This window comes from Nerophis ophidion, linkage group LG10, assembly GCF_033978795.1.
Source record: "Nerophis ophidion isolate RoL-2023_Sa linkage group LG10, RoL_Noph_v1.0, whole genome shotgun sequence".
Taxonomy (NCBI): Eukaryota; Metazoa; Chordata; class Actinopteri; order Syngnathiformes; family Syngnathidae; genus Nerophis; species Nerophis ophidion.
Window position 1 is genome coordinate 34,635,880 of NC_084620.1, and position 18,154 is coordinate 34,654,033.

At 41.3% G+C, this 18,154-nt stretch overlaps 1 protein-coding gene across 1 annotated transcript in view; it reads left to right on the plus strand.

Moving 5' to 3' along the window:
- stim2b (stromal interaction molecule 2b) overlaps nucleotides 1-12,713 on the plus strand; it is a 57,890-nt gene extending 45,177 nt beyond the window's left edge. The window contains exons 8-12 of the mRNA XM_061913579.1: nucleotides 25-186; nucleotides 264-364; nucleotides 1,022-1,260; nucleotides 3,591-3,744; nucleotides 8,812-12,713. Coding sequence (XP_061769563.1) covers nucleotides 25-186; nucleotides 264-364; nucleotides 1,022-1,260; nucleotides 3,591-3,744; nucleotides 8,812-9,388 — 1,233 coding nt within the window. The 3' untranslated portion in view covers nucleotides 9,389-12,713. The remainder of the gene's footprint in view (nucleotides 1-24; nucleotides 187-263; nucleotides 365-1,021; nucleotides 1,261-3,590; nucleotides 3,745-8,811) is intronic.
- Nucleotides 12,714-18,154: the final 5,441 nt, after the last annotated feature.

Consider the following 18,154-nt stretch of genomic DNA (forward strand, 5'->3'; position numbering starts at 1 on the left):
TTTTAAATTAAACCGTCCTTGTAGGTACGAAAGGCCCTGAAGCGAGCCGAGAAGGAGATGCAATCAGAGCACTCGCTGCCAGAAGCGCTGCAGAAGTGGCTACAGCTCACGCATGAGGTGGAGGTTCAGTACTACAACATCAAAAAGCAGAGTGCAGAGTTTCAGCTGTATGTCGCCAAGGACGAGGTACCACCATTCAGCGTTCACTGAATATTCTCCTTTCCCTCTCTCTCTCTCTAAGCTTTCCATTTTTGCATTTCCAGGCAGAGAAAATTAAGAAAAAGAGAAGTTCCGTCTTTGGGATTCTTCATGTAGCACATAGCTCTTCACTGGACGAGGTGGACCACAAGATACTTGAGGCTAAGTAAGTGAGAGTCAAAACACAAGACGCTGAACTCTTTGGTATTCTGGGATTCTTGGGTACTACGACACCTAAAATAAGTTATCCCTAAAGTGAATGTAAAATGAAGCATTTAGAGTAGAGGCTTGCCTTTGAAAAGTAAGCTAAGTCAAAATCTATCTAAGTCGTACTGACACTGAAGAAAAAGAGTGTGAATACTCTGAAAAAGGATTATTTTTTCAGAAGCATGCACCTTCAAAATATCACATTTTGTTGTATCAACTGGAACACAAAGCGTCTTGACTTTGAGTCCATCCCTAATTCCATTTCAAGTTTGACAATATTACAACAACAGTATTTTACACACACAATAACAGGTTTGTGTCAAGATAGGATCAGGCATTCCAAATTTGTGTTGTTTGAACGCTCTTGGTCAAAATCTTGACTAACTTCATGCAAACAAAGCTCCATGACTTCTTTCATTGTATGTTGTCTTTCAAGACAGTTGTGTTATGTTTGTTTGTAAAAAAAAAATATATATAACTATAGTACATGGATGTTATTACAACAAACATCACAAATAAGATTTCCACGCCTCGAAGACCCAGATTTTGTCATGAAGAGGGTAGACAATGGGCAAACAGTTTAAAGAATTGTTCGTAATTTTTCCCCCGTCTTTAGGAAGTCGTTGTCTGAGGTGACGGCGTGCCTGAGGGAGCGTCTGCACCGCTGGCAGCAGATCGAGAGGCTCTGTGGCTTCCCTGTCGTCAACAACTCGGGGCTGCCAAATCTTACAGCCAGTCTCTACTCCGACCACAGCTGGGTGGTGATGCCGCGCGTTTCCGTCCCCCCATACCCAATTGCCGGTGGGGTGGACGACCTGGATGAGGACACGCCCCCCATCATTCCACAGTTCACAAGTGAGTTAGTCACAGAAAGACGCTTCAATGCAGTGGGATTTTTTTTTTTTTAAAGCATATTGTAAAATTTGCCACCACATACAAAATATTGTAGCTTTTGCCTGAATTTTAAAAGGGGAGGTGGTCCTTCAACAATCACTCATCAAAACAAAAAAAACACGCCAAAACCACATCTGCAACCATCTCACTTAAAGCATGCAACAGTGGGACCAAGTTTACTCCTCCCTTGCAGAACACATTCAATGACTCCCAAACTGTGGGAAAATACAACTCTAAAGAAGGAATAAACAACGAGAATTCTTAAAAGTGCACATTTCCTTCACACTGGTGTTACTAAAAGGTCTATCTACGAGAGCTGAGGTGTAAAATATATGTCTGTTCACATAAAAACACATTCACCGGATGTGCTATTGCCCTTTTTATCCTAGCCAGAAAAAAGATGACTAGCAAATAACATCTCTGTTCATTAATATAGTGATACATTAGATGTGCAATGTTTTGGATATTATCTTTAAAATCAGTGCACAGGAGTTGTCTCACAGATAAACACCTGCGATCCACCCTGAGAGTCTCAACAGTGTAGAACTTTTCCCCAATTATGAATGAAATTGTTGCCAAGTATCAATGTTAGACAAACGTGCATGGAAGGAGATCTACTGGAAGTCAAACACCAAATGTTGGCAGCTTTGTAACTATCCATCCATCCATTTATTTTTCTACCGTTTATTTCCTTTCCTGGTCGCTTGAGCCTATTTCAGCTACAATCAAGCGGAAGGCATACACCCTGGACAAGTCGCCACCTCATCGCAGGGCCAACACAGATAGACAGACAAAATTCACACACTAGGGCCAATTTAGTAAACATGACAAAACAGATTTAAAAAAATGGGTAATGACGAAATATTTGGACAAACGATATTTTGGTGTGTTAAAAAAACAACATTGTACACCGGACCCAAAACTGTGACCGTGTCACCAAAATATTTAAAATTGCTTTTGATAAGCCCTGCTGGAAACACGCTGTCTTGTGTGCCTTTGGCTTTAATGCTAAAGAGCTGTGTTTGTCCATGCCTGCCTCCTACAGAGTGTTTCGTAAAGGCGCTATATTCCCTTGATCTACTTTTTACAAATGCACTGTACCGCTGCATTTGTCCAATGTATTAACCAACGTATTATTGAGGAGTGGGAAAGGAGGACACAAACGTTTGTGTGTTTCTACATCACAACATCACAGTCACATGCTTCTAGGTTACCATATTCACTGAAGATAAAATAAAGGATCTAACGTACAGCTCCCACGCCTGTTGCTGTCTAAGGCAGGCCTGGGCAATTATTTTGACTCAGGGGGGCCGGTATGTCTATTTTTCGAAACACTAATACAAAACCTCACAATAATGTCTGATTAAATGCTAAAAAAACGTTATGACAGACCGCCTTAAAAAACGGAATGGAATTTTACTTTTTTTTACTGAATGAGACACTCAGAATGTACATCAGAATAATGAATGTGTGATTTACATTATTAACTATGAACGATAAAACACTGAGTATTGACAACATATGAACGTCACACCCCCTCTCGATTGACATATTTTATGATGAAGCGAAACGCAACAAAAATGCAACAAACAGCAAAATATGAACGTGAAGGGTAAAAAAAAAAAAAAAACACCTATTATTTTATATATCAGATACATCATTAAGCTTTAGAAATTTGTTGTAAAAATCTCCTTCCGCATCTGTCCCTGACACCCGCTCTGGAAAGACTCTGTGGAAACACTGGTTGGTGCCTCGTCTGAGCTGCTACGACTTAGATTACCATACTAACTAAATAGATTACCATAGTAATTAATTAGATGACCATAATAACTAGTATATCATGCAAAAGGGCACATTTCATCAACTGAAATACTTTGTATAGTTCAAGACTTACGGTCATTTGAAAACATCACTGCATCATAATGGCAGCTACATTTTCCATCTTAAAGATCCAAAACAATTTGGGGGGAATGTCCGGCGGGCCAGATTGAAAATCTTAACGGTCCGCATGTGGCCCCTGGGCCTTAATTTGCCGAGATCTAGTCTAAAAGAGGCATGACATTGTTTTAAGATGTATAGTGAAGCCTGTTTTTGTACAAAGTGGTGCGCGTATACAGGAGGCGAGTCAAAGGTAGTATCATGTCCATGAAAAAATACATTTTTAGAATATATATTTTTCTCACATTTAGTGCTTATACACAGAATCTATGGATAAATATTACTGTTGGAACTTTATTGAAAGTCAATTTTGCATGATAGTGGACATTGAACCATCTATGTTGTCTTCACAGCCACGTTAATGCCCAGCATGTGCCGCTCCCGCCACGGCCCTCTAAGCCCGCCACCATCCACACAGATGTCACCCGACCCCGACCTGCTGTCTATGGCCAGCCCGTCCCCCAGCTATCACCTTGAAGCAGATGACGAACATGTCGGCAGGAGGGGGTATGTCGCACGGGCTGCAATGCCAGCAGTGTTCTATGCAAAACCTGTGTGAAGTTGGCCGTCCTCATCGTTGCGTTTATTGAAATGCCACTGACATTCGTTTGTGCTGCAAAAGTAGCACAAATGTTTGAGACAAGTTTGTAAAGATTTTGACAAGGTGAGGAGGCTGGTTATGAATCCTAAAACATTAAAACCATAAAAACTATAATAGTTAGGCATAAAATGTTTGCGGCATTAACCAGCACAAATAAATGGGACACGTTTGGGGAGGTTTGGATAAGGTGTGGGACCGAGTGATGTCATTGGTCAGAAAATGTATTTTAGAATAACGACACATGTTTTTTTTTTAAAGCAGAAACCAGCACTAATAAATCGCAAAGTTATTTTAACAGTCAAAATGATAAGGTGGCCAACTTTACCTAGGTCTATGCAAATGTTCTCACTAGTGCTTATTGTAAAAGTTACATTTTCTAAAGCAAAACATAACAAAAACACCATTGGTAAGCTTAATTTACCATTAGTGGTTTAACACAATTATTAAGTTTGATTGGGGTTTTCGGCGGTCACTCGCCATGTCTCGTCGTCACGTGCGCGGGCCGTGCACAAACACAAAAGCAGTCCGAGAGAAGCAACAAACTATTTGCTGTCATGTTGTTATGATAGAATATACATTCATTGATAGCTAATGTTAACTATTAGGGCTGCGAATCTTTGGGTGTCCCACGATTCGATTCAATATCGATTCTTGGGGTCGCGATTCGATAATATATCGATTTTTTTTGATTCAACGCGATTCCTCGATTCAAAAACGATATTTTTTCGATTCAAAACGATTCTGTATTCATTCAATACATAGGATTTCAGCAGGATCTACCCCAGTCTGCTGACATGCTAGCAGAGTAGTAGATTTAAAAAAAAAAAAAACTTTTATAATTATAAAGGACAATGTTTTATCAACTGATTGCAATAATGTACATTTGTTTTAACTATTAAACAAACAAAAAATATGACTTATTTTATCTTTGTGAAAATATTGGACACAGTGTGTTGTCAAGCTTATGAGATGTGATGCAAGTGTAAGCCGCTGTGACACTATTGTTCTTTTTTTTTTTTATAAATGTCTAATGATAATGTCAATGAGGGATTTTTAATCACTGCTATGCTGAAATTATAATTAATATTGATACTGTTGTTGATAATATTCATTTTTGTTTCACTACTTTTGGTTTGTTCTGTGTCGTGTTTGTCTCCTCTCAATTGCAGTTCTGAGTGTTGCTGGGTCAGGTTTGGTTTTGGAATTGGATTGCATTGTTATGGTATTGCTGTGTAGTGGTTTGTTGGATGGATTAAAAAAATAAATAATAATAAAATACAATTAAAAAAAATCGATTTAAAAAAAAAAAGAGAATCGATTTTAAATCGCACAACGAGTTCGATTCAATTTGTATTCGAATCGATTTTTTCCCACACCCCTACTAACTGTCCAAATTGCTATAAAGCTAATGCGCGTGCATGTATTACGTATTTTCGTAGTTACGTCATATGCCCCGTTTACATTGCAAACCAAGTCTGATTTTTGTGCCCTGAAGTGACACAGATCATATTTTTTGCCAGTCATAGTCATAGCACTCCAAAGTGCTTCAAATCAGATTTTTTCGCACTAGATTCAGGCCACATCTGGAAGTAGTCAATGCGACCTGAATGCAACCAGTTAATGACTTTTTCGTCAGCTGTGGGCGAGCTACGTCATTTGTGTGTGCGGGGAAAGATGCAGCCCGCCAGTGGAAGTGGATACTTCATCACAACATTTGGTTTTCTTTTGCTTATTAATTTTCAGACACATTTTGTTGTCATGAGTTGTCCAACAAACACTAAAATTTTGTGCTTTTCTCCCCACAAGTTAAATAAATAACAAATAAATAATAAAAATACATAAAGTAAGAAACCACATACAGATGTCAACATTAAACCAAAGACAATGTCATTCCTGAATGACCTTAAGGAGACATAGCAACCCATGAGCACACAAAATGCTCATCAACCGCCTGCATTTCAATTCTGATTTAATCAGGGTTAATTTGGACATAAGTCATTCCTACATATCTCAAAAAGGCACCCCGCAGTTCTTGAAACTTTCCAGAACAACTATTCAGTATCATCCTAATCTTCTCCAGTTTTAAAAAATACAGAAAGAAGTCTTCTCGCCAACAGAGTAGTGAATACTACAATATTCTTTTTGGATTTGTCAAAAGTAGATGACTGAGGTGCTACCCCAAATAGCACACTCAGAGGATTTGGTGCAATCCTTTCCCAAGTGACCGCAGACAAAGTGTTTAAAATTTTTGTCCAATGTATTAAATAAAAAACCATCCTGGTTGGGATGGTTTCCTGCTGGCTCCACTTTGGACGGGACTCTCGCTACTATATTGGATCCACTTTGGTCTGGATTCTCACGGCTATGTTAGATCCACTATGGATTGGACTTTCACAATATCATGTTAGATCCGCTCGACATCCATTGCTTTCGGTCCCCTAGGGGAGATTGGGGGTGGGGTTGCCCACATGCGGTCCTCTCCAAGGTTTCTCATAGTCATCATTGTCGACATCCCACTGGGGTGAGTTTTTCCTTGCCCTTATGTGGGCTCTACCAAGAATGTCGTTGTGGTTTGTGCAGCCCTTTGAGACACTTGTGATTTAGGGCTATATAGATAAACATTAATTGATAAATTAGCTTGAGCCTGTTGACACTGATCACACGATACAGCTATTCCATCGTACATCTTAGCTAGTTTTACCTTGGTATAATAAGTACAATGTATTAGCTGGCATTGAATAAGGCTGCGGCTTGGAGCCAAGTCTATTTGACAGCCGAATTTTCGGCACATCACTAGCAAAAAGTTAAAGGTAAAAAGTTAAAGTACCACTGATAGTCACACACACACTAGGTGTGGTGAAATTATCCTCTGCATTTGACCCATTCCCTTGTTCCACCCCCTGGGAGGTGAGGGGAGCAGTGAGCAACAGCGGTGGCCGCGCTCGAGAAATCAAATAGTGTGTAAATAATAGGCTATATGTAATATGTGAATATATATTGAGATTTTCGATGAAATAGCGATTGTTAAAGGAGTGGAATTGATGCTGTGGCATACTTGCTTACATGCGAGTTGAAAAATAAAGCTTACGTTGATCCACACTGATGTTCATGCTTCCTCTACTTACAGTTACAGCCATAAAAGGTTTATAACCCTACCAAATATATCACACTGTATACTGGATATCCATTCAGAACCGGTAGAAAATGGATGGATATCCATCCATACATTGTATTCACTTAATATATTTTCACGTAAAAAACAAATTTCAAGGTGTGGCGCCCAAATCCATGGTGGCGACTTATTTTTTTATTTTGTAGTAGTACTAGCAGTTTCCTTGTTCATTTACGGAATCCTGTCAACTTCCTTTGATTTCACTGTGCATGCAAGTAATGTCGAGGCCACATTAGGGCCACATTGGTGCCCGTGCGCATTTAAACTGGAGTCTGATAAAGATCACATTTCACTTGCAGTGTAGTAAACAATAGGCTTGAAAAAATCTGATTTAAAAAAATAAAAAATTTATTTGGGCCACTTTGGCCTGCGGTGTAAATGTAGTCATAGAAGCTGGAAGATTTTGTAAAATACATTGCAAAGTTAGTGCCCTCTAGGCCAGTGTTTTTCAACCACTGTGCCGCGGCACACTAGTGTGCCGTGAGATACGATCTTGGTGTGCCGTGGGAGATGATCTAATTTCACCTAATTGGGGTAAAACATGTTTTTTGCAAACCAGTAATTGTAGTCTGCAAATGATGTGTTGTTGTTGAGTGTCGGTGTTGTCTAGAATAATCGTGTAATACTCTCCCATATCATTAGGTGGCAGCCGGTAGCAAATTGCTTTGTAGATGTTGGAAACAGCGGGAGGTAGTGTGAAGGTAAAAAAAGTATTTAATGTTTAAACAAGAAAATAAACAAAAGGTGAGTGCCCCTAAGAAAAGGCATTGAAGCTTAGGGAAGGCTATGTGGAACAAAACAAAAACTGAACTAAAAAGTAAAGAAAACCAGAATGGTGGACGACAGCAAAGACTTACTGCGGAGCAAAGACGGCGTCTACAAAGTACATCCGTACATGACAATCAACAATGTCCCCACAAAGAAGGATAATCCATCCATTTCCTACCGGTTATTCCCTTTGCGGCAACGGGGGGCGCTGGAGCCTATCTTAGCTACAATCGGGTGGAAGGCGGTGTACACCCTGGACAAGTCGCCACCTCATCACAGGGTAAACACAACTGAAATATTCTTGATTGCTAAAACAAAGTAGATGCGGGAAATATCGCTCAACGGAAGACATGAAACTCCATCCATCCATCCATTTTCTACCGCTTATTCCCTTTTGGGGTTGCGGGGGGCGCTGGAGCCTCTCTTAGCTACAATCGGGTAGAAGGCGGTGTACGCCCTGGACAAGTCGCCACCTCATCACAGGGTAAAAACAACTGAAATATTATTGATTGCTAAAACAAATGCGGGAAATATCGCTCAAAGGAATACATGAAACTGCTACAGGAAAATGAAAAAAAAATTGGAGCGCAAGACAAGAACAAACACTACACACAGGAAAAGAGCAAAAAAGTCCAAATAAGTCAGGGTGTGATGTGACAGGTGGTGACAGTACACCTACTTTGAGACAAGAGCTATAGTGATGCATGCTTGGTTATTCTTTAAAGTGATTTAGTCATTTAGTCTTTAAAGTGATTTAGTCATATCCAAAATTTGTGACAACGACTTTTTACTGTCAACTGAGTTTCGTTTTTTTAGTGATTTCTGCTGGTGGTGTGCCTCTGGGTTTTTTCAACGCAAAAAATGTGCCTGGGCTCAAAAAAGGTTGAAAAACACTGCTCTAGGCATCTGTGTCAATGTTGCAAACAGCCCATTTGAAGGGTGATGGCGCCCTCTTGTGGCTGCTTCCACATAGAATGGTACATCTCCGTGCATATGCGAGTTTGTGACATTTGTGTTCACTCCTCTCCCACAGGGATGCCACCCAGGAGGGCAGCTGCGACACAGACTCCTTAAACTCACTGAAGGGCCGAAAACCGCTGCACAAGACCTCAGAGACTCTTTACCGCAAGATCTCCCGCGAAGAGATGCGGCTGTTCAACCAGAGCCAAGAGTTCCCCGCCTCCATCACCAGCAACAGAAGGGACTCTGCCACCCCTTCTCTGCCCCCCACACTAGCCACCACCCCCACAGGCCCGCCGTCAACCTCGCCCTCACCGGCCTTGGATCATCACATGTTTGCACACAGAGGCTCGCCAGACCTCACCCGCGTCTCTCCGGAGAGCCAACGAGTCCGCCAGGGGGGCTCCCCGACGGGGAAGGGCATATACAACGGCATCCTGGAGAAGTCGTACAGCTTCGGCCAGCTGCCCGCAAACATGCTGCCCGTCGTAAGCCGCTACCCGTCCCTCACCTCCCTGGACTCGGAGGGCCGGAGCCTGGGACGTCATCACAAGTTCCCGAGCACCTCCTCACAAGACTCCAGCGACAATGGAGAGAAACTCAAGCGCTCCTCCTCTAAAATCAAAAGCTTATTTAAGAAGAAGAAATAAATAGATAGCGTGTGTGAGAGCGATAGAATATATTCTAATAAAACAAGGACATCAGTGAAACTATCGTTAAAAAAAAAAGAAGCTCTCTTTCTCATCAACAACGGAATGTAGCCCAGTCTGGTTGGCCCAGAATGGTCGCCTTATTTTTCACTAATGCCTTTTTTTTGTTTAGTTCACTAAGAGGTCAACATTTTTTTTATTTTTTTATTGTGACCTCACTTTATGGAGGTGTTTATTTATTTCCAAGCACATGCATGCAACGCTTTCTGTTGCAGCACACTCCTTGATGCATCAGATCATTAGTGCACACTTGATTTATTCACCTTGGTGAAAAAGAAGTCTGTTGCATTATATCTTGGGGAAGAGTTGAAGGTCACCCAAGCAGCAGCATGGAGGCACCGGAGCCAAAAGGATGTGCCGCCACTTTAATGCTGCCGTTCATGTTAATATATACCTGTATATAGACAATGTTTTCTTAGTATACGATTTGTTTATAGGTTTATTGGCAACAGGGCCGGGGGGAGGGGGGAGCTTCAAACTCTTTCGCCAATTACTTGATTCCCTGCATCCTGTAGCCAAGCAAACTTACAGTACGTCACATAAGTAAGTACATTTCTACAAATATTTTTTTTTTTTCACGGGACAACACTTAAGAAATTACATTTCGATACAATGTAAAGTAGCCGGTGTACAGCAGGAGTATTCAACTTGTGGTCCGGGAACACCATACCGGCCCGCGGGTTGAGTTAAAAAACTTGTGAGACTAACATTTTTGAAACAGATTTCTGAAAACACTTCAGTGCTGTCACATAGATGATCTTTTTTTTTTTTTTTTTTTTTTTTGCAGTTGCTCCCTAAACACAGCAAAGCACTCTCGTGTGCACTGTAAAAATGACTGGCAGCTCAGGCGGCTGACATTTACAGTGAAAATAACAGTTTTGCAGATTTTTTGAATCCATATGCCAGTTTTTTATTTTTATTTTACTGTAGAATTTACATATCTTATTACACTGAATAAGTCGAAAAACAGTATCACTGTTATTTTAATGGTACAATTTTGGCAACTGAACTGCCAGTTTTTACAGTCATTGTTTTTACAGTGCATTACTGTGAATGGGGAAACAAGTACCACAGTATTTTTTTTTTTTGACTGTTAACTGTACAGATTGCTTTATACTCTAGACCAGTGGTTCTCAAATGGGGGTACTTGAAGGTATGCCAAGGGGTACGTGAGATTTAAAAAAAAATATTCTACAAATAGCAACAATTCAAAAATCCTTTATAAATATATTTATTGAATAATACTTCAACAAAATATAAATGTAAGTTCATCAACTGTGAAAAAAAATACAACAATGCTATATTCAGTGTTGACAGCTAGATATTTTGTGGACATGTTCCATAAATATTGATGTTAAAGATTTCCTTTTTTGGTGAAGAAATGTTTAGAATGAAGTTTATGAATCCAGATGAATCTCTATTACAATCCCCAAAGAGGGCACTTTAAGTTGATGATTACTTCTATGTGTAGAAATATTTATTTATAATTGAATCACTTGTTCATTTTTCAACAAGTTTTTAGATATTTTTATATATTTTTGTCCAAATACAAAAATAAAAAGAAAGACCACTACAAATGAGCAATATTTTGCACTGTTATACAATTTAATAAATCAGAAACTGATGACATAGTGCTGTATTTTACTTCTATATCTCTTTTTTTCAACCAAAAATGCTTTGCTGTGATTAGGGTGTGCTTGAATTAAAAACATTTCCACAGGAGGTACATCACTGAAAAAAGGTTGAGAACCACTGCTCTAGACAAGGGCATTTTACCCGCAAAATCTGTAGCGTTGACAAAATTAAAAGACAATAATTCATATGTCCACTGTTGAGGATGATGGTTTTCAGTAATACGCACAATAAGACTAATAGTACAGAGCTTTCTGGAAATGTGGCCCGCAAAAAAACATTTAGTTGACTCATACAACAGAGCACTGTCCCCATAAAATGACACACCGCCTTGAAGGTCTAAACTGCTGGCAACAAAGTCAGCATACCTCTAAGAAAAATTTGTGCCTTACAGTCGTCCCTCACAACATTGCAGAAGTTTGTTTTAAGCATATTCTACGACGTAAATTAAGCATTGCATTTTCAAGCATAATAATTGGCTAAATGAACAAAAAATATCAATAATGGCCAAAAGATGAGACCAAAACAATCAAAGCACGCTGTGCAGTATAGTCGCCACTGATTGGCTCAGCCTTAGACAACATTAAAAGATGACTAAATTACAGAATTTCTAGGCGCAGTCAAGGCGTTGAGGAGTTCCGGTTTGGTGGCCGTGGGATTAGGTCTCTGTTTTTTGCAGATAATGTGGTCCTGATGGTTTCATCTGGCCGGGATCTTCAGCTTTCACTGGATCGGTTCGCAGCCGAGTGTGAAGCGACCGGAATAAGAATCAGCACCTCCAAGTCCGAGTCCATGGTTCTCTCCCGGATAAGGGTGGAGTGCCATCTCCGGGTTGGGGAGGAGACCCTGCCCCAAGTGGAGGAGTTCAAGTACCTAGGAGTCTTGTTCACGAGTGAGGGAAGAGTGCATCGTGAGATCGACAGGCGGATCGGTGCAGCATCTTCAGTAATGCGGACGTTGTACCAATCCGTTGTGGTGAAGAAGGCGCTGAGCCGGAAGGCAAAGCTCTCAATTTACCGGTCGATCTACGTTCCCATCCTCACCTATGGTCATGAGCTTTGGGTCATGACCGAAAGGATAAGATCACATGTACAAGCGGCTGGAAAGAGTTTCCTCTGCCGGGTGGCGGGGCTCTACCTTAGAGATAGGGTGAGAAGCTCTGCCATCCAAGAGGAACTCAAAGTAAAGCCGCTGCTCCTCCACTTCGAGAGGAGCCAGATGAGGTGGCTCGGGCATCTGGTCAGGATGCCACCCGAACGCCTCCTGGTAAGAGGCCACGGGGAAGACCCAGGACACGTTAGGAAGACTATCTCTCCCGGCTGGCCTGGGAACGCCTCGGGATCCCCCGGGAAAAGCTAGACGAAGTGGCTGGAGAGAGGGAAGTCTGGGCTTCCCTGCTTAGGCTGCTGCCCCCGCGACCCGACCTCGGATAAACGGAAGATGATGGATGGATAAATGGTGTTTTTTCATGTATAATATTAAAATCCAATTTAGAAGGTAGTTAACATGTTTTTTTAATGCTCTAGCTGTGAAAATATATACATATTTATATTATTTATGATTTTTACTTGGCGGAAGTGTTATTGCAGTCTGTCCGGAACTAACTAACAGCAATAAACAAGGAATTACTGCATTATATTAGTTACAGGGACTACTTTGCATTGCAACAAAGTGTCTTCTCTTCAGTGTTGTTCTGTGAAAATATTTTATGCAGAAGTGTGAGGGGCCGTACGCTCTTTTGTGAGATACTGTACTGTACATTTCCCCCCCGATGTCGGTCAACTATTCTTAATGTAAGGACGCGTACAAGTGCCGAGACGTGTGTCTGTGCTGTCTATGTCGCAACGACTGTGCGTCTGTATCAGACACTTTTAAGTTGCTTTAGGAATGAAGGATGCAATACAGGCCTCCTCTTCATGTGATGACGTCAACAGAGCTCCTGCCTCACACTGTGACTCCTCCCATGTAGAACCTCTCACCTTCAGCGGATGCAATCTAACTGATTGGTCATGTGACCCGCAGGGGTTGGAGCTGTTTAAAAAACGTGTGTGTGCGCGCGCGTGTGTGTGTGTGTGTGTGTGTGTTGGGGCAGGGGGGGGGGGGGCAGGGGGGGGGGGCAGGAGGACAAATCAATGCAAGTTTTCTTTAAGCAGAAGGAATAAAGGGGAGAGTTGTAAAGTTGAACGACATGTTTACGATACACTAGGGTTTTTGGCAACATTTTATGTGTGAATATTTGTAAACTGTAGAAAAATTCATTAAAAAAAAATGATCAGCAACGCTCCTCACTCATACTTGAGATTAACCTGAGACCCTTGAGTAGCATTTTTTTTGTTGCATCAAATAAATATCTTGGAGGAAAATGTTATGATACGTTTGAGTTCTTTTTTTCCAAATAACATTGAATCATCTTTTTTTTTTTTTTATATGATACATGTTTTAGGCAGTGGCGGGCCGTGCCTTTCCCACTTATGGCTTTCAGTGATGTCCAACTTCAATGAGTACCTCTCAAAATACCAGCATTTGTCACCACGTGACCATTGCTGGAGAAATACTATACTGAACACATTTACACCTTACTGGGCATTCAATCACCTCAGTGTACAAACTGTTTTTTTTCTGGCGCATTTGAAAATCAATTAAAACGCATTAGCAATTAAAATATATCTTATGTGGTACTGTCAAAATTTAAATTGCAAAAAATGTATTAAAAGTGAAGTTAAATAATTTAAAGGCCTACTGAAATTTGATTTTTTTATTTAAACAGGGATAGCAGGTCCATTCTATGTGTCATACTTGATCATTTTGCGATATTGCCATATTTTTGCTGAAAGGATTTAATAGAGAACATCCACGATAAAGTTCGCAACTTTCGGTGCTAAGAGAAAAGCCCTGCCTCCACCGGAAGTCGCAGACGATGACGTCACATGTTTGATGGCTCCTCACATATTCACATTGTTTTTAATGGGAGCCTCCAACAAAAAGTGCTATTCGGACCAAGAAAACGACAATTTCCCCATTAATTTGAGCAAGGATGAAAGATTTGTGTTTGAGGATATTGATAGCGACGGACTAGAAAAAAAAAAGTAAAAAAAAACAAAACACGATTGCTTTTTAGAGACATTTAATAGGATAATTCTGAAAAAAATCCTTTATCTTTCTATTGTGTTGCTAGTGTTTTAGTGAGTTAAATAGTACCTGATAGTCCACGGGTGTTTTGACGGCAATGTCTCAGGGGAGTCGACGGCAGCTTTATGGGCGGCACAAGCTCAGCTGATCTCCGGTAAGAAGCGACTTTTTACCACAATTTTCTCACCAAAACCTGCTGGTTGACATTCCGTCGTGATTCATACTATGGATTCATTCTGATCCATAGTAAAGTTTCACCTCCAGGAATTTTAAACAAGGAATCACCGTGTGTTTGTGTGGCTAAAGCTTTCCAACTCCATCTTTCTACTGTGACTTCTCCAATATTAATTGAACAAATTGCAAAAGATTCAGCAACACAGATCTCCAAAATACTGTGTAATTATGCTTTTAAAGCAACTTTTGGCTGTGTGTGTGCGCAGTGCTCATACTTCCTTAAAACCTGTGACGTCTTGCGTACACGTCATCATTACACAACGTTTTCAAGGCGAAACTCCCGGGAAATTTAAAATTGTAATTTAGTCAACTAAAAAGGCTGTATTGGCATGTGTTGCATTGTTAATATTTCATCATTGATATATATAAACTATCAGACTGCGTGGTGGGTAGTAGTGGATTTCAGTAGGCCTTTAATATTTGAAGTAACAATGTGTAGCACCTATTCGACACCGTATAGGCCAGTGGTACCCCTTGTCGTCGGCTTATTCACGTGGAAATGGCGGGCAATTCCCCATTTCATCGCCAGAACAGCTGAGCAAGCTTCCGGGGTTGGCCGACATCGTCTCACAAGATGTAGTTTCTCTTTAAATATCCTTCTTGAAAATGGCCTTGCTAATATATATCTGCCACCTAATCAACATTTTGTTCTCCTTCTCTGCTATCCCAGTATGGCTATGGCGCAACACTTCTTTCTTCCTGACTTCTTTCTTCCTGCTAAATTGAAACTTGTGATACTCACTTTGGAATGACAAGTGAGTATCCAATCACAGTCTTGTTAACATCAGGCTACTTAGATAGCCAATCAGATCACAAGTTTTTTGAAAGTGGCCTATCACAAATGTCTCAACTCTATGTGTTCTCAAATTCATCCGCTATCGGTCCCGGTGAGTATCCAATTATAGGACACGTAAATGTCACGTTCAATGTGAGACCAGCGAGAAGGCCTTACTGACAACAACTCGTGATCTGATTGGTTATCCCAACCGTCTATCAACTGTATGTCCCCGTTCACTTACAGTGCACGGACGCCCGCATTGTTGATCCTGTAGGCCTCGGGCAGATTTGGAACAGCATGGCAAGATAAGCTTGCTGAATTCTGATTGGATAAAAACTTAAACTAAAAACAGCACTGGAAGGAGCATAATATGACATGAAGAGAAAATGAATACTTTTAGATATTTAGGGAAAGTCAAATAAAAAATAATTGTATCTTTAATATAATCGTGATTTATGTTTTGTTAGGCCAGCAGAGAAGGCCTTGCTGGCCCTGACGGCACAAAACTGGTTTAAGTGTTTGCAGGATTTCAATTAAAATTGAAAAACAAGTACTGTATTGATGTTTTTCTTGTTTTATCCACCACAGACATAAGAGGGGAGACATTGGATGGCAGTAGAAGCCCTTACTCAGAGCTAATTGTCAATTTACTGTCATGTTTGAATTCATTATAAATAATAGTAAAATTTGATTATTAGGAAAAAAACACTAAATAATTATTTATTGTCTGTTGTCAGGGTCAAGAGTAAGTGGAGCGTGTTGGCACAGATAACCTTGGTCACCAAGTAGGTAGCCATGAAACTCTCCTGCAGTTATTTATCATGGCTAAGCCTGTACGTGTTTAAGGAAAAAGACAATGAAGGAAACATTTGGCCACTTGATATTTACAAATCTCTTGCTCGGGTTACACTCAGGTAAGATCCTTAAATCGTGGACAGAGCCTGGCCATTTTGCCTCCACATGAATGTGCTGCGTCACTTACGTTGTTATGATCGTGACAGTGCAGTATATTGTGATGTATAGTCTTGTCACTTGAAGATAAAATGCTGGTTAATGTACCTGAACAGTAATGCTGAGGAAAGGACTTCATTTTACCTTAGTTCCCCTTATTTTCTGCTAGAGCAATGATAAATATTTGGGCCCAACCTTAAGAAATTTGGGGTCCGACAAAGTAATAACTGATCACCGATCTCGGACTATGATTGCATTGAACAGGCGGTCTGACATAATATTAAATAAAATCTAAAATACAGAATGTAATTTTGGAATTTTGCTATTGACGTCAAATGATTTCTACACGAGTTCTCTGTTATGCAGCTAAGTGACTTGGACACTTAATGTCACTCGAAGAAGTACTAATTGCCTGAATACTGTTTTTAAGGCCAACTCAACGAAGACACTTTCAATAAAAACTGTCTTCTTTTATTAGTGGCTGCTGCTGGTCTTTCAAGTAGGACAAGCTCATTTTCAGGTACTATTTGAACCAAATCAATCAATTAATGTTTATTTATATAGCCCTAAATCACCAGTGTCTCAAAGAGCTGCACAAACCACATCCTCGGTAGAGCCCACATAAGGGCAAGGGAAACTCACCCCAGTGGGACGTCGGTAACAGTGACAGTAAAGACTATGAGAAACCTTCGAGAGCCCCCCCCCCCCAGGGGACCAAAAAAAGATAGATGTCGAGCGGGTCTAACATGATATTGTGAAAGTCCAATCCATAGTGGATCCAACATAACTGTGAGAGTCCAGTCCAAAGTGGATCCAATATAGTAGCGAGAGTCCCGTCCAAAGTGGAGCCAGCAGGAAACCATCCCAAGCGGAGGCGGATCAGCAGCGCAGAGATGTCCCCAGCCGATACACTGTCCATCCTGGGTCCCAACTCTGGACGAGCGGTCCATCCTGCTTCCTGACTCTGGACGAGCGGTCCATCCTGGGTCCTGACTCTGGACGAGCGGTCCATCCTGGTTCCCGACTCTGGACGAACGGTCCATCCTGGGTCCCGACTCTGGACGTGCGGTCCATCCTGGGTCCCGACTCTGGAAAGCCAGTACTTCATCCATGGCGACCGGACCGGACTCCCTCCACAAGGGAGAGGGGGACAGAGGAGAAAAAGAAAAGAAACGGCAGATCAACTGGTCTAAAAAGGGGGTCTATTTAAAGGCTAGAGTATCCATAGCAACCTTTGCATTTCAAAATAAGGGGCGTTTTGGGAAAGAATAAGGAATCAACCTGTCATGGTGCGGCCTCGAACTCACAATTCTCCCGCAGCAAGATCCAACACTGTCTGGCAGCATGCCAGGACACACCCCCGCACGCGCCGAATACTTCACGCCTACACCTTGCCGCAGCTGCAGATTGTCAGCGATCAGCGCCTCTGGCAGCAATCAGGAGGTCAGCATAAAGACCAGTCGCTCCTTGGAACCTACGGCGGAACGCCGTTAACGCTCAGTAATAAGCATTACGTCTCTGGCTTCCCTCTTGTTGTCCTCGCCCTTGTTCTCATTGTCCTTTTGTCTTTTTGACTCATGTCCCTTGTCTCCCTAACAGTACCCGCCTTGTTCCATGAGCTCGAGCTCTGTGCCTTGACCTCCATCCGGATTTTGGACTGCCTCCCTCGATCTTTGACCCTTGCCTGCACACGGACCTTGTCGCTTCTCTCCTGCTCTCGACTTACTGCCTGTCCCCGGATTTCCTTTGTGCCTTGCCCTCTTGGACTGACGAATAATTCATCCATCTCGCATGTACAACATCCTTTGGTATTATTTACATGATTAATTTCACACTTAGTCCTGCAACCAACACGTAGAGTAGCATACACCTCCCACACAATCATCAAAGGTTACAATAAACCTGGTAACCTGAGTTTCTTCGTGGTGTCGTCTCCTTCCACCCCTCACATACATAGCAGTACGTTCCGGCCAACCATGTCG